Source organism: Chaetodon trifascialis, chromosome 16 (genome assembly GCF_039877785.1).
Source record: "Chaetodon trifascialis isolate fChaTrf1 chromosome 16, fChaTrf1.hap1, whole genome shotgun sequence".
NCBI classification, from domain to species: domain Eukaryota; kingdom Metazoa; phylum Chordata; class Actinopteri; order Chaetodontiformes; family Chaetodontidae; genus Chaetodon; species Chaetodon trifascialis.
The window spans coordinates 13,460,312-13,477,975 of record NC_092071.1 but is presented as its reverse complement, the minus strand read 5'-3'; the positions used below and the strand labels follow the sequence as shown (position 1 = coordinate 13,477,975).

Genomic DNA, 17,664 nt, shown 5'->3' with positions numbered 1-17,664 from the left:
GGGAGCTGATGTCTGGTTTGTTTGCTCGGTCAAGTTGTGACCTGGTCGAAGTGAAACTTTGAATCTGTCACAGTTCAGCTCCTTGTTTGTTTTGGCTGTGATGGTCCAAGAAAGAGGCAATGTGGATAAAATATTTATCACACAGTAATTTGTGAATAAATATAATAGAGTTTAAACAAAAAAGTGTTGTTTAGTTTTCTCTCTTTGAGAAAGAGTTTATGGGCACACAGATTTTGACCGATCCACAGTTTCTTACCTGACAATTGAAGATGAATTATCCCAGTGATAGAAAAATCATATAAATACTCAATATTGATACTGTCATAATGCTAAACTTGATGATTAAACCTTGAATTCTCCTCAGAAACATCGAGGCACGAGTTGAAGCTGATTTATTCTTTCTTTACGTGCTTGTTGACCACTGAAAATACTGAAAAAATGATGGTAAAGCACAGATAGGCATATCTGATAATTGAGATTGAGAATGTGTATCTTTTATATTTAGAACTCAAAGTCTGACAAAAAGGACTGAATGAGTGATTGGACGAGTTCAGTCATCCGTGCATCAATCAGAAAAGTAACATCAGCCACTGTTACACAAAATTCCTGTAAATAAACGCATTTAGCTTTCCAAGAACTGAAGTGGTGCATATTCATTCTGGTTGTCATTTCCGAGGATAGATTTGAGGAAAGGGATAACTTTGAAAAGATTAATATGGAAATCTCTGGAGGCGTCATCTGACTCCACGACACCGCCTGCCCTGCACATAGTCTTGGATCCCCAGCTGACCAATGCAACCTGTGACAGAAAAAGACGGTTACTACCACCAGGTGATACTCTTTAGTGATACACTGCTGGAAGAGAAGGCTGTTTACCTGTATTGTGCGATGCTCATAGTTCTTGAACACAGCGCCTCCAGAGTCACCTGTCCCAACAACACACACACACACGTTTACACCCAAAATAATGGGCCTCAGTTACTATAATTAACAGGAAAACTAGCAGTTCCTTAGTAGGGAGTTAACTTTTTTAGATGTAATCGAGGGAACGTACCTGTACATGCTATATGATCTCTGAAAGGAGTCCGACCACCAGTGCACAGGAAGTTATCAGTCACAACGTCCTTTACATTTTTTGTCGTTATGCCTGCCGCCTGTAGTGCGTGTTTGATGCAATCATCTCTCTGCAATGATTAAGTTGAAAGAAGAACCACAGCTCAGGGCGACTTTCAGTAAAACATGAACAAAGCACAAACACAAGGCATAACGTAGTTCAGAAATTTAAAACTCACATTACCGCCGAGCTTAGCGTGGACATCTTTTTCATCTACTGAATTCTCTTGTCTTCTGGTCAGGAAAGTGAGTTTTTCAAGATGATTCTTCAACAGGAGCTGCTCTGTATTTAAAGATCACAGAAGTAAATTGTACCAGAGGATCCGGAGATATTTTCTTAAAACTTTCACGTGACAGAAGAAAATTCAGTAACTTCTTAGCATTTCTCAGCAGCACAATAACATTTAATAAATGGTTTATAGCACACTAAAACACACTATTTGTCACTAACTATAATACATCTGTATGAAGTGTTAGTGTCGGTAATTTTCAGTGTTTGCTATCACATATTATATTTTCTATATATATATATTATATCAATTTACACAGGAAAATAAGCATTTTTTGGTATTTATGAAGACCAAGTTGTGTACTGGTGTTCCATGTTGGTAGAGTTGTCTCACCTTGTTGCTTGCAGGTGGAATCGCCGACCAGTTTTAGAGCATCGCTGGTCTCCTGGGTGCAAGGTATGCAAATGGGCCTGAATCAGACACCAAAAAACAATATAACATGGAGAGAATGATGGTCCAAGTATCCAAGTGTAACATCTTCTCAAGGACACTTCAGAATTTGTGGTAAATCTAATTGATCTGCATACAGGTTTTTGCGCGTGTGTGTGTAAATTTCCAGGCAGGACTGAGAATGTAACTAAGTATGAATGACTCACCTGGCAGCACTGGAGATCTGAACGTCTTTCTCCAGCTGGATGAGAGCCACATCATAGTCGTAGAACTCCTTCACACCCTCATTTGCTTTTGCATTAACATTGTAGTTTGGGTGTATTTTTAAAGTTTTAACTTTTTTCACTGGAAAACACAATCAAGGTTAAATAGTATTATTGTTTCTGCCATCATCATAGTCAAACTTATTTTTGATATCAGTGAATATAAGACCAGATAGTACTGGGGTCTCTGAGCATTTGTTGACTTGGTTTTCTATCGACTTCTCTGATAGAGTGTCATTTTAGATCACCGTCGTTCAGAGCCTTTATGCTTAGTACTTTGTCCCACTCTCTTCTGCATATTTATTAATGATCCTTGAATTACAGCAGGCTTTTATTAATCCCACTCTTTTATTAGATGCTGCCAAGACTAAAATTATGTGGTTTTGGTTGGAAGGGTACTTTGTTCCCCGCCACAGTCCTAGAGCAGGTCATGGTTCATGAATGCTTAGGAAACAGGCTTGATAGTACATCGTCCTTCCCTCACTGCATTGCAGTCAACAGTTAAGGCAAAAGTTAATTAGCAAAATTAACAAATTTAAGGCCTTCTGTATACAAATAGTACTTTGCTGCCAAATGCATGATTGTTCAAATTCTCTTGTTTGATTATGGGGATACAATTTAAAGACTGGCTTCCAAAGGAGCACCTAAAAAAAACGCTTGATACAATTATCATTCTGCTCTTTGCTATGAATGTCTCTTTAAAACACGTCACTTCATTTGATTTATTAGTCACTCTTCTTTGTTTTTGTCTTATGTTCTTGCTTGCCCCTTCCCCCTCCTTTCCCGCTAAAAGTGTCAGGCCATCGCTGTAAATAGGAAATTGTTCATAATGTCTTAAAATAAAAGTTGAATAAAATTGAAAAAAGTTTTGACTTTGAAACGACAAAAGCAAATAGAAAAAAACTGGATACTGTAACACTTATTTTTGTGAACCGCTAAAATGCCAGTATGTCACGTTCAGGTAACTGAACTGAAGAAAAGATGCATTAAATAAACATTTATCATTACCTTTGCCCTGTCCATCGTCAATCTCCACTGTGATGTGCTCAGGTAAAACTCCAAATGCAAAGCAGTGAGCGGCAGTCAAGACAAACTGAGGGCTCACCAGAGAGCCGAGGCACTTCTTCGACGTTCCTTCATTCTTAAGTTTTGAATGGTGAATAAATATAATAGAGTTTATTAGTTATGTCACACACAGAAGCAACAACAACATGGCAATGATGGTGGATAATAAAGAAACATTTTTTTCCTGAAATCTTAAGGTCTGACAAATATTTCTGAATATAAAAAGTAATTTTCGTCAGTGGAAATGTAGTTTACTAATTGTGGTCAAGTGAAAGGAAAGAAGGTTTTCGGCCAAATTTTCAGCCAAACTTATGAAACGTGAGAAAAAAGAGAAATGTGGAAACACTCACCTGGGTGATAATGAATGCCATCCATGGATACATTTTCCTCTTGCTGTCTCTGCTGGCTGTTTCATACCCCTTATGAAGACCACATAGACCCTTAACTTCTTCTTCATCTGCATAAAAAAACAACAAATTCATTGTTGATAATGTTCATGAATACAAATGCACGGATGCTATGGAGGTACAGATTAACATTGAGTAACGGCTCAATGGTGAAACTCAAAACTAAAAACTAAACTGACTTCAATTTTTGATATGACATATGTGGAAATGAATCATTAACATAATTATGTACATATAATTCTTCTTGACGTCTCTGTTTGGTCTCAAAATTGTTTGTTTGTGGTTTTTGATGGTCTACTCCCTACCGGCAATAGATATACAATGCCCATATAAGTATATGCCATACAAGTATATATACTGTATATACTGTAGTAGTGGTGAACTACTCTATGTACCATAGAGGCACAGATCAAGAATGGTATTTCTGCCTACTCTCACAGTAAGTACTTCAGGAAACAATGGTGTCATGCTCTGGCCTCATCTCCTTTGTGTTGAATTACAGGGTAGACATGAATGCTAATCTGATAAATAAACGGACAAATGCAAAGATGACTTACCAATTATCTCATCAAAGGTCTCTTGTAAATTTTCAATGTTCTTCATTCTGAAGTAATGGTTGCCACCGGTGCCCACTGTGAGGGGCTGCAGGTCGTCATCAAAGATTTCCGCTCCAATGGCAAAAACATAAATATCTGGAACAGGTTGGAATGTAATATGATAAATTAGGCTGTTTTTGTTGCATTAAACAAGTTCTAATGCTCAACCTGCAGGCAGCATTGTATAAGAAATAGCTGTTGATAAAAAAGTTATGTAAAACAGAAATATACTCAATTGAAAACAAGAATGGGGCGAGGTTCAACACTGTGAAACACATGATTATATAAAAGGATATAACTTCAGTAAACACAGTTTGCAAATGATTGCATTCTGTTTTTACATACATTTTACGCAGCGTCCCAATGTTTTTGGAGTCAGGGTTGCAGCATGTGTCTGCAAGGAAGAATCCTAACAACAGCAACAAGGCTGAATGCCAAACTGAAAACAAAACTCACCAAGATATTCTTCTCTCGGTTGAGTCTCTCCTTCACTCGTGTGGTTCATATATACCATGTTCTTTATTTTTGCCACTGTGGGTCCAGGTGAGCCGCCCATGTTATAAGCACCTGTAATAAGTAGCAGTAGTAATAAAACAGTTAAACAATGAATGAATCCATACTTCACACATTAAAGGAAGAGTGGGACATTTTGGTCAGTGCGCTTATTCACTTTCTTGCTGAGAGTTAGATGAGAAGACTGACATGAGTCTCGTATCAGTCTGGGAAATACAAAGGTAACCTAAAACCACCTTTAAAGCTCACAAATTAGCACATTATGTCCGGTTTGTTTATCCACCTGACCAAGAAATAGTCCAGCAAATGAGGGGATAGTGTAATAGTAGGAAGGAAGGAAGGATCTGCAGTGTCTTCACACACCATGGGTGGAGCAGCCTGTCACTGAAGGAGCTGCCCAGTGCTGCTGGAGTGTCCTGCATGGGGTGGGACATGTTCTCCATCAGGAATGATGGCTTAGCCATTATCATCCTTTCTCCTTTCTGGATGGGTAGTATTGGACAGGAAATGCAGTGTATGTCCAAAACGGCTGTGAGGTAAATGTTGTGGGGGTGTAGGTAGGGGTGGGGCGGTACCCATGGGCTGCAGACGGTGGGCATTGCTGCAGGGAGGACTGGACATGGAGAGGGGCAGATGACTGATCAGATCTGCTGAAGAACAAGTTCAGATCATTCACTCACTTTCAGTCGCCCACAGACTGGAGCTGGGTTTCGTGCAGCCAGAGATGGTTTTACACTCAGACTCCACTGATGTTGTTCTCCTCCATCTTCCTCCTGCCGCTATTTTTTTTCCTCCCTGATTCTCCTCCTCAGCTCCTTCTGCACATTCTTCAGCTCCTCTTTGTTTCCTGACTCAAAGACCCTCTTCCTTTCCTTGAGGAGAGGTTTTGTGACGGGTGTAATTTGGGGTTTGAAAAACACTGTACACCACACAGAAGTGGATGTATTCCGTTATACAGTGTTTGAGGTTGTCACTGTCTTCTGCATGAGTGTCACAAAGGACTTCCCACACAGCTGCACCAGAATTGGCTCTTCAAAGCCTCTTCAGCCTCGGTGGACCATCCTTTCCTTTCACTGTACGAGTGACAGATGGCTGCCTGTGTACGAGACATTCGTACACCAAGCTGTGCTCAGGTTGTACCAGGGGAGGGGGAGGTGATGATCGTAACCCCCCATAAAAACAACATGTTATTATTACACTTCAGTTTTGGTGTGGATTAAATAAACGAGATATAAAATGTTATTTAGTGAGTGCTCAAGGTGCTGATAGGTGGGTGGTGTTCATTTTAGACAAAGCGGGGTTTTCTGTTTCCCTCTGTTTCCAGCCTTTATACTAAGATAAGCTAACCGGCTGTATTATTTACCAAACAAAAATGCATGAGAGTGTTATTGATCCTCTCATCTAAACCTTGGCAAGAAAGCAAATAAGCATAACTTCGAAAATGTTGAAAGAGATGCAGTGTGAGTATTTTAATCCATAATTCAAGGAGATTGGCAGTATGATTGAAGTAAATCCATATGCCAAGAGGCTGACATTACCATCTGTAAAAAGGATAAGGACGTGACGATGTTCCTTAAAACCTTCCTCTCCAGCTCGTTGCTTTATGATAGCCATTCGCTCCAAGAAGGTCTTGAAGACGAGGTTTAGATCTGTTCCAGCAGTGTTTCTGTCTTTGAGTCAAAGCATACGCACACAGTAAAAAACATACATCAAGCTGTGTCTGAAAGCAACATGTCCAACAGTGTCTCTGATCTGTTTGACTCACCACCTATTTGAAATTTTTCCAACTCAGTCTTGATGGTACTTAGTTCTATTTTACTATCCAAGAAATCAAGAATGTTGACAACTTCAATTATATCAGAGGAGAAAAACATGATTTCATAGTTTGGAGTCACGGTAAAGGAGGAAATCTGTGGAGACATTAAGCAAATTTCAGTTAAATACAACTTTGTTAATGCATGCTAACTTGTGCTGTGCTGTGAAATCTTTTGTTAATGCAACACCTCCTTATCTATCAAACTGCTTATGGTTGTTATTTTGTTGAGTAATTGATTCATTTATCAGCAGAATCCCGAAGTGTGCATTGACAATAAGCCAGGGGACTCGTGCCAAGAAGCATCAATCAAGATTATGATGTGTAATTCATAATGAAATTGACTGGTAATGGGCTGTTGTGCTGGCAGCCAAATGGAAAGAGAATATGTTTGTACATGTTATTTGTACAGTGTGCCAAATGTGCTTCTAAAAGTGTGCCAAACAACATTAAAGTCTTCACATGTCAGCTCACACCAAGTATATGATACTTTATATAACTTATGATTATATGACTGAAATTCGCTACTTCCACTGGCATTAGTAATACGATGGTCAAGTTCAAAATCCTGGTGTGACTCATAAAAATTATTATAATGCTGATAGCAAGATGAATAAGTGATTAAAATGTTGCTTGTCATGCATTAAAAAGAAGAAATATGCTAACGAAAGAAATCAAAACTGTGTAACAACTGTCTGTAGCAGATGTGTGGAGACCCAGAGACTAAAATATTCAATGAATATATAATGAAATAAATAATCACTGAAGACATAACCATGAAACTGTGAAATAATCCAGTATATCTATAAAACTTTATATTAAAAAAATCCAAGTTTTTATTTCAAATCAAATCTGCCATGTTTTCTAAAGTCTGTTTTTATTTCATGACACAATTTTGCCATGTCCAGTAACGCTAACACGTCATTTTATTCTTTACACTGTAAGATCAAATGTCCAGACTGGTCACATAGGTTATCACTTGTATGTATTCCAAAATTTTGTAACAGTTCAGCAAATTTAGTGCCAGAATCTTTCAAATGCAGTCTGTACTTTCACCCCATAAGCATTCTTTAAACTGACCCACAATCAGCAAAAACAATCTTGCATCTCCAGTCCCACCACGGTGTTGCTGACTGTTTGCAAATTCAGCATATTGTAAGAGAGGCAATTCTGTGGCGACTGCCCTCGCTATTAAAAAAGGACTATAAAACCTCTATCACATACTGTAACATCATTTTGGATAAAATTGCTCTCCAGTGTTCTTGCTCCTTTTTCCTTCTTGATGAAAGAGAAAGCTGTTTGTTTCTTACCTTTGTAATAAGTTTGGTGACTGCATCCTTTGCATCATTTATGTGTTTCTCTTCGATGCTCTCAGAAATATCCACTGCGATATAGATGTTAAGTGTCCCATTTTTTGAAATCCTGATTTTTCTGCCCTCCTGTGTGTCATCTGAACAATCCACAACAAATACTGTTACTGTGCCGTACACAATATGTATGTTTTTTTCTTTATCAAATAAGGTCAATGAAAGGAAATAGGGTCTTCTGAATTTGTCACAGGGTAGGAAACTGCACATTTTCTTGTTAGATCGACAGAACTAAAATAAAATAAAATATTTTGTCATTAGATAAATTATTTCGTGATCTCTCATTTTTTCTACTTTAACAAAAGGACTGACTCACTACAAAAATATGCAGTAATAGCAAATATTATCACATAGCATTGATATTAAATAATGCTAATGATACGATTACTTCCAGGAGCTTACCGACTGGCTCTAAGGTGGTGAGGCTGTCTTTGATTGCACTGCCAAATGCCTCTGAAACCTCCAAGGGAGTGTCATAGGTGTGTCTGTCTGCAGGAAGCAAAAGCCACATAAGAAAAAGTGAGTATTCGCCCATCACCATAGAGACTATGGTTCAATTGTCATTAGACTTGGGAAGATGGGAAGCTGTTGCGGGATCACTGGAGTAGTGACTCCTACTGAGTGCTCAGTGTGCTTGCAGAGATCCCAGCTGCCTGACAAACCAGTAGTCGGTAGGATATGATCCCTCACTGGCTTCCTACCAGTCACCAAGTGGCTGCATTTTTAAAAAGGCATGTCAGTACAAAACTAGAAAGGTTTATACTACTTGGAAGCTAACTTAGGACTGTGTTATGCTCATTCCGAGGTATTTCTTGAGGTGCATGTGAATGTTGAATTGTCAGTTACAGAAATGGTTGAACACACTGTCTGACATCAGAAGGGTGTGGGGCAGCTTAACTACAAGCATCACTGCATTGCTACTCTTCACTTGGTCCGTGTGTGTTTCTTGATGCCAGTAAACGGTGGTAGGCCAGCGTACACCGCAACACAGCTGATAAAAAGCAGGTCGGATGGGTCGCGGTCAGTACGTGTCTTTTTCATGACATTAAACACCCCAGCAAGAATAAACAGGCCCAAACCAAAATTTGAATTGACTGCGGATGAGCAGTTTGAGACAGTAAATCTAAGTGCTTTGAAAAGGTAACTGGGCTTTCTTGAGGTTCCAGAAGAGGTTTCGCCTTCTTGCTCCTACTGACGTAAAGTGACTTTTAACATGTAAAGCTCTCAAATGACCAACTTGCAACTTGCCAGTTGCTTCACCAGGACATTAGTTCTGGTGGTGCAGAGCTCTGATGACACTGATTCCTGAAAGTTAACTTGACAACGTCTACCTTTGTCATTGCCTCTGAATGTTGCAGCATTTCTTCTGCAGGTGTATGTATTGAGCACTGTCTTCATTAGTCTGCCAGCAGACCTTTTCATGGAAAAACTTATACTGTCAACAGTATTTCGGTCTTACAGTAGCATGCTGGCTCTTTGCCGGTCCACTGGCCGTTCTCCTGACACACTCTTTCACTCGACCCCACCAAAAAGAGGTTGCCATTGCAGCTGTATGTCACTGTGTCATCAATTCCAAACATGTTCCCTGTTCTTGAGGCGCCAGCTGGCACACCAGGATCAGCACAATTATCTCCTGCTGTGGTGACAAAGAAGACAAAAGTCATAAAACAGTCACAAATACGGAGGTATCCCAAGTCTGACAGAGAAAGGAGAGGGAGAAAGAAGGTGGATGGCTGTTCAGGACTTACAATCACGGCTACAGATGGGAGTGGAGCCGCTCCACTTCCCGTTGGGTAAGCAAACGCGTCTGGATGAGCCTCGCATTGTGTATCCAGAGTAGCATTCATACACGGTCTCATTGTCCACAAAGTACTTCTCCTGAGGAGGGGTGACGTTCCCGTACTCCAGCACATTGGGGTCTGGGCATTCAGCGACTGCAAAGCAAAACACAAGGATCTGAGTTATGATGAAGAGCAGACAGTGCGAGGCAACGTGAGAAGCATCATCGTCACATCACTCACGCCTGCATCTCTGTGGTGCAAATCTTTTGGGTGTTGGTTTCCAGCTGCCATTAGGTTGGCACAGACGGGTCAAAGCTGGAAATGGGTAGTAACCCTCAGGACACTCGTAGATCAGCAGACTGCCTGTCTCCAGCTTCTTGGTCAATTTGTAATGACCTCCCTCTATTTGCATATTTGTCTCCGTGCAAACACACCGAACCTCACCTGCTGAAAAATAAAAGATATAATGCACTCAGACTTTAGAAAGCTCGCTCCAGAGCCACATGATTGCTTGTTCTCACAAGCTGAGTAGAATGACTGCATAATGTGTAAATTCATCTATAAAGTTCAAAGAGTGTCCCTTTCATACATCGGTCTCTATACCCTTTAAGATGTACTATTTAAGAGTTAATGTACTTGTATACATAAAATAACATACAGTTCTATGGTAACAATTGACAATACTATACATATGATGATGTTGCTTTAGTGAAAACAAAAACAAATTTTGATATTTTAAAGTTATCTATATGAACAGGGCAGGTTAGAAACATTGTACATTGTAAATTTGAAGAACTGTTTCGAGCAGCAGTATCAAGCTGGTACCTGCCGTGTGCACTGTTGTTCTTTCAGCCCTTCAGCTATTGACCAGTTACACATAATTGTTTTGAAAAATTCCGTTGTGAATTATTTTGAAAATGTGTTAAAAAGTCTGGATATTTCTATGTTTATTAGATCTACCTATGTTACTCAACTTGACTTATATAGTAAATATAAATACATAGTCATTTTGGAAAGTCAGAATTACGTAGAAAATATATATCTATATATATATCAGAATGTAAAGTGAAAGCAGCTCACCCATCGAGAGGAGACACAAAAGTGCAGTAAACCAACTCCAGTGGATAGAAAATCCCATGTTGAACCTTAAGCTGGACAACAGTATAAAAATGAGAGGATTTTGCAGGAGCTGTGCATTTATTTCCAAAAGGACAGTGATGTTCAGGAAGAGGGACTGGATGAACAAAGACCATCCTGGTACTTATTAACTTTATGACAAATAAAAGGAGATCAATAATGTGTGTCACCGAAAACATCCAAACAATTTCCCACAATGTCTTAACCTTTTCATGAGACCCTTATAGGAGAGTTTCAAATAATTCAGCTTCAATCAACTTGACTAATGTAGAAATAAGTCAGTAACTTTTAATGAACCATGCATATTTATTACTTACTGTATGACAACACCTGGTAGTATTCTTTAAAAATGAAAACTCATGAAAAAATTAAGAAAAAGGTTCCTACTCATAATACTTGACCTGTTTCCTCAAAGACTAGGAGAATTTAAATGAATTCAGTTCAATTACCTGATCATTTTGACAGTTGTCATCCAAATGACTCTGTTTTGTGTGTCCTGATCTTAAGTAGGCCATGGCTTCTCCATTTTTGATCCTGGATTTCCCGTCATGTGTACACACACGATCACATGTCCCATGAAAAAACAGTCATTGTGAAACCAACATGAAGTACAAACATTTGCTTCATCATTTCCCAAAACCTGTCGCCTCCGTTGAGTGTTGCTTATTGACATGTTGCTTCAGTTGTTGATTGAACGCCACAGTCACACCAGACTGGTTTAACTTTCGCTCTCTCTGACCCTCACAGTCCTCTGGATGACTAACCCCCCCCCCCCCATAAATATATTATAAAAAAGACAGAGCACATGTATAACGATTTTTTTTTTTCTTTTTTTTTTTTGTCTTGTGTGTTTTTGTGGTGATTTTATGTCTCTGTTTAAGGTTGTTTTGAATGTCTTTCAGTTTGTGTCTCTCTGATTGAATGACTTGAACTATTAAAAGTCAAACAGACTTTGACCCAGGCCCCCCTGAACCCTTGGACCCTTGAGCCTGTGCCCGGTAGGCCTGTTCAGTATTCCCATCCAGTTTTAGCAGTGATAAAGAATCTGATGTGTTTTTTTCAGTCCTATAGTCTATTTTAAGTCACCTGCATTTGCTCTTTAAAGCAAACCTCCCGTCACTGTTTCCAAGCAGTGCAACTAATAATTTCCCAACATTTCTGTTACAGTTAGTTTCAGGTCTGTCTCCAGCTTCTCAGGGGGTTGATGTCTCAATTGATCACAGCCACACAATATGGATTTGTCATTGTATGCATACAGAGATGTTACACAACTGCAGTTGTTTTCTTTAATAAACTTAGTGAATTACACTTATGAAATTTGGGTTTTCCATGTGATACAAAGGGGCTGGGATGGATCAGTGACAATGAAGAATATAGGCTGAGTCTGTTACATTTTGAACTGTGGAGTGCAACATGTGTCATTAAATGAATTTATCCAGTACACCCACTTTAAAGGGAAAACATTTTCCACTTTGAAAACTTCCATTTAACTACTCTCTGTCAAAAATGTACACTCTATGTATTCTAACAGGCTCATTACTCTGAAATGTCCTGAACATTTTCACCTTTCCAAGTGCATGAACCCTGAGACCACACTGCTTCTCCTCTAGTGCCACCTTTTGGACAAACCACACTACAGGTCAGGCCTTATTCAAAGTGATCAGTATTTGCTCCATCCATTTGTGGTATATCATATTATAGTCTGTCATAGCTGTCAGCAGAAGAGAGAGAGAGGGAGAAATCAAATGAACAATCAAACTGTTTCTTTATTAAAATCTAAAATTAATTCATTCATACATTTATTAATATGCCATACCAAATGTCTGTGTTATGCTCTTTAACAAAGACAAAGTATTTCAGCATGGAAGCATTTGTTTTTAATGTGTGACAGCGTCCTGTATCATAACTACATCTCTGACATTTGTAACAAACCAAACCGTGTGAAAATCGGGTAAAAATTAGAGGAGTTGTGATGATTATAGTAGCTGGACATACACTTTCCTCCGTAGAAATAAATGCACTGGGGACGCGTAGGAGACCCATCCAAGATGGCGGCCGCACTGAACGTCAGCTCCAATAGGAAGCGTCAGTCAATGAGGCGTCTACGTATGGTCCCATTTACCGATGGTTGATGCGGCCGACGGAGGAGCCTCCGCGTCCTCCGTGGGCCGCGTAGGAAGGGTCCTCCGAAGGATGCAGCCCCTGAATTGGGACACAGCCACAGACACGACCGGGGTGCGTGGATCCCCTCACGACAATTTTGCTAGCCTTAGTATTTCCTGTGTTTTAGTTTGTTTATTATTGTTAGATTTAGTGTTGATGTGTGTGTGACAAACATGTGTATTGGACATTTGTGGAAAATACGGAACAAATCGCGTCCCGTATTAGTTCAATACGGGAGGCAACATTTAATTGTCAATTAAAGGACGATTCCGTATTTTACGGGACGGGTGGCAACCCTACCTATAATTGACCTTGAACAGCCAATTATGTGGAGAGATTGCTGCCCCATACAAAATAAAACAAATATAGAACAGAAATATGTCAGCTAAGACGCGACATTAATGATCCGTTAATGTCAGGAAGCTCCCAACAAGCCATAGCTTCGATGAGCCATAGACGAACGCAGTTCAATTCACCTGATCTAATAAGCAATTGATGAAGCACTGAAAAAACACTTTAAAAACCTTCTCATGGTCAATTCTTTAAGCCGAATTACTCAGCAGAGCCTACTGATTACTTTCCCAGATCGAAAACACGCGGACCGACGCAGATTTTGGAGAAAAGCGAGATAACTTTAAATTTGTGGATTTTTGACTGTGGTTCGGCGAGCCCCGCAGCGTCCCGTTAGAGTCCTCACTTCGGGACGAAAGCGACTGCCACACTGTCAAAAACAGTTATATTTCTCCGTAGATTTTACAAAAAGATCATAAACTGTCACTGAGTTTTAGGCGTGTTATTCAAATGTGTACCTTTTCCATAATGAGTCTTACCTGGCCACAGTTTCATGCAAGCGATGTCCTCGTGCGCCTGAGATGAACGGCAGAGTCCCGCGATCTTGCTGGGCAGGTGGAGGTCTGCTATCCTGCACGTTCACATACAACCAGATTGACTGTCCGTGTACATGTGTGAAAGAAGATTCATCGACCGGTATCGAGGAACACTTTTAAGTCAAATTTCAGGTTTCTGCGTGAGCTCAGAGCGGGACACAGTGGAACTACACTGTTAAAAGGGATTTGGGCTTTTAGTCAGAAGGACTATTGCTGTCAAGCTGAGAGAACTCTGCCCATTACAACAAAGTAAGAAGAGTCCAAACAACTTCAACTTGAAAAAAGCGCGGAAACTCATTAAGAAACCTATGATAATCCATTCAGTTATCTTCAGAAAATACGTGTGGCAATAGGTGGGCATTTCAACCAACACGCATGCGCCCGCAATGTGACGTCACGCGCAGTGTTGAACTTTAAATCGAGCCGACCACCATCTTTTTACCTCGGAGCCGAGCCGTCCAGTAAGTACATTTAAAATTATTTTAGCTTAGTTAGTTCATCTGTTGGTAATGTGCATTGATCGTCTAATGTCTCTCCATCTCAAATGATCCGTCAAGATATTAAACCTGTGATGAATATTTCATGTTCGTTCTTTTTCGGAAATACTTTAGCATGTAGCGCTAGCTAGCTAGCGCCGCCAGAGTAAAACAGCAAGTTAATGTAGGGTTGAGCCTCATATTCGACTGTAACAAGTATTCGGCACTGACAGTGTACTCTTATAGGAGTGAAACAGTGCGAGACTTGTCTTTATTATTACGGAAAAATGTGTCAACTGCGGGAATATTATACCTGGATCAACCCGCTAATATACGTGACGTTGCGACTTGTACAAGAGGCTTTGCTCGCACTCAAACAACCTGGCACAGGATTGACCAGGCAGCGAAATAACAGAGCAATTTATGTTCCACAAGGAAGAGGAGTGGAAAAACACTGACTACTGTCGTAGTGCATGGATATTTTTTGTGTAGAGTTAGATGCTGTATAAACACGTAGGGATAGGTGATTGTTTTCAGGTGTGCCGTTACACTCTGTATCCATGGCAACGCGTAGCAGTGGGGGTGAACGGCCACGCAGCCCATCGGCTGCCTGCTCAGTTTGTGTTTTTTTTTTTTTTTTAAGGCCTGGAAAAGTAAGCTTTAAAATTCCAGGTCATTCCAGCGTCTTCCGCTACCCTTTAAGCTTGCAACTGGGGCTGGGAAGCTAAATAAAATGAAATAAATAAATAAAATAGGGGCATAGTTGCTCTCTTTACGTTGACTTTGGTTGGCTCCGGTGCTAGGGGAGACCCACCCAATATGGCGGCGATGCTGGATTACGCTCCAGCACGTAATGAGGCGTCTACGTATATTATGTCTATGGCTGCCACCGCTGTGCGTTGCCATGGATACAAAATGTAACGGTACACACATCACTCATGAGAAGCTCTCTTTTCTCGCTGTCTTGTCAGTGCTGTGCCATGTGGCTTCTGTTTTTACAATGTAATCACTTACCATTCAGATGAGTGACATGGCCAAGTGTGTCCACTTTATAATAAAGTCGTGTTTATTTCATGTTAGGATACATTAAAATCTGGAAACTTTAAATTGTGAACTGTGCAATTTTTCAGAGATTTGTGTCGATGCACAGTATTTTGCACATCTAAAAATACACATACACAATAAGGAAACTGAACTTAGTGTGTTTTGTGCTGATAATGGTTATATATGTCTTTCTTTCTTTCTTTCTTTCTTTCTTTCTTTCTTTCTTTCTTTCTTTCTTTCTTTTTTCTGTACAGGGTTACTTCACTTTGGGGCAACTGCCCCTCAATGAGGTGGTCCTGCAAGTGTTTCTGCTCGCCGAACCAACGCACACTAATTGCCCATTATATGTCCACCTTGTTTTCATTTTCTGACTTATTTCTATTGCTCTGTTTGGAGGAACACTAATCCATGTGATGTTATAGAGAAATTGTCAGGAGAGTGGACATTTCAGTAATGTTTGAATGTTTTCATTTTCAACATTTTGAGCAAGTTTCTCAGATACATTTTTTTGTTTGTTTTTATGAATCTTTGCAATTTGGGGGGGAGAGGAGGATGACAGCCAAGCTGTCCTCCATGACAGACAATGACTCCCACCCACTCCAACACACACTTACTGCACTGAGGAGCTCTATCAGTGATAGGATGCTACATCCAAAGTGTGTGAAGGAGCGGTATCGCAGGTCATTCCTTCCTGCAGCTGTCAGACTACACAACAAGAACTGCTGAAAGTAATTTTTTGATAATTTATCTGTAAATCATCTGTAAATTACCCGTGCAATAATCTGGGCAAAAACTGGTGCAATAATCTGTGCAATTCATCCTGTACCTAACAGTCCGCAAATACAATTTATAATTTGATAATGCTTATATTTATATAATGCTTATTTTTATTACACTCTTTTGTATATACTTGCTGTTTTTTACCTAATTCTATCTTTTACTAGTGCTGCTGTACATTGGAATTTCCCCTTGTGGGACAAATAAAGGTATATTGAATTGAATTGAATTGAATTTACTGCAGCAACTCTGAACATTCACTCAGAAAGGACTCTGTTGAACTCGGAGAGTTATTATTTTTCCCCAAAGGATGGGTGCTCTTCTTTTTATGTATTATTATTTTTATTTTTATTATTATTATTTATGTGTGGCACAGTGTAATTTCAGTTTGTGAGCAAAAGTGTGTTAGAGGGTGTAAGGGCTATTTCTTTAATATGTCCCAAGGAAGGTCTTTTTTGATGTCTTGACATCCATTGACACTTATTTTGAAGCAAGGCTGGTTGAAGTTGGACTTGTGGGGGTTAAATAAAGGTCCTTATTGAATTGTCTGTTCAGCTATTTTTTCTTGGGTTAATATTTAGTTTGTCTCATTCTCATGGAGATTCTTTGTAGATATTATTTTGCTTAAAATTTTGAAATCTAGCAATTTCTGTAAACTCAAGTAACTTGGCAATAAAGCATGAGAAAAAATAATAATGTTGCCCTAACTTGATAAAATAAGTTCAACCAACATCTTTTTTAGTTCTCTTAAGTAATATTTTCCAGTCCACATTACTTGAAACAGAAAGTTGAGTCAACAAATCGCAAGTTGTATCAATTATGTATTCCACGTTGAGCCAACTTGATCCACAGTTGGAGGAACTTGATCAAATAAATTCAACCAACATCTCTTAAAGTTATCTCAAATAACATTTTTAAGTTCAACTTACTTGATAAAGGAAGTTGAGTCAACATGACTTGACATAGTTAAGTCGGGTCACCTAATCTTTTTTTTTTTTTTTTTTTTTTTTTTACAGCGCACGCTTCTCCGCATTTATCCCATCCTCGGTCTGTCGATCCTCCGCGGCAGACCAGGAGCGGTGGGCTGCCAGCTTCCAGCTGCCAGCCGACGCCGGCGCCCGGGGACCAGTTCTCCTTCGGTGCTTCAGTTCTCCTTCCTTTGGTGATCTTCTTGCATGTTTTTAGTGGGAGTTATTTAAGAAGGAAACCTTAGGTTCATGCAAACTCCACACAGAAAGGCCCCCTTTTTTCCTCGAGCAGCAGGCACCGAAGGCGTGGTGGAGGACACGCCACCAGCGCCCACAGCGAGATTCCGGGGGCCTTCTAGCTGTGAGGCGACAAGTGTGACCACTTGTGCAACCGTGCTACCCTACAAATAAGTGTCTGACATTATTATGGAAAGAATCCATACAGAGATACTTCTTTGTTGATGAGTAAGATCTGTTTTGCTTAAGCAGAAACAGCTGTTGTAGCGCTGTTGCCAAAGCCACCAGACTCCATTCAAAAAAACATTCATTTTAGCATTTTTAAAAATACTTCTTCAAATGCATTAAAAACAAAATAAAACTCGACAAAAACCTTC

The 17,664-nt window shown here is 39.7% G+C and overlaps 1 protein-coding gene across 1 annotated transcript; it reads right to left on the bottom strand.

Moving 5' to 3' along the window:
- Window positions 1-622: 622 nt before the first annotated feature.
- Window positions 623-10,745, bottom strand: LOC139344621 (complement factor B-like). Its single transcript, XM_070982933.1, has 18 exons — window positions 10,679-10,745; window positions 9,839-10,045; window positions 9,566-9,751; window positions 9,277-9,453; window positions 8,220-8,306; window positions 7,761-7,900; window positions 6,403-6,547; window positions 6,176-6,307; window positions 4,581-4,691; window positions 4,086-4,220; window positions 3,472-3,578; window positions 3,065-3,197; window positions 2,000-2,138; window positions 1,737-1,813; window positions 1,293-1,396; window positions 1,055-1,184; window positions 877-926; window positions 623-799 (listed from the first exon to the last, which is right to left on the bottom strand). The coding sequence occupies exons 1-18, from the start codon at window positions 10,734-10,736 to the stop codon at window positions 623-625; spliced, it is 2,295 nt and encodes a 764-aa protein (XP_070839034.1). The 5' UTR covers window positions 10,737-10,745.
- Window positions 10,746-17,664: the final 6,919 nt, after the last annotated feature.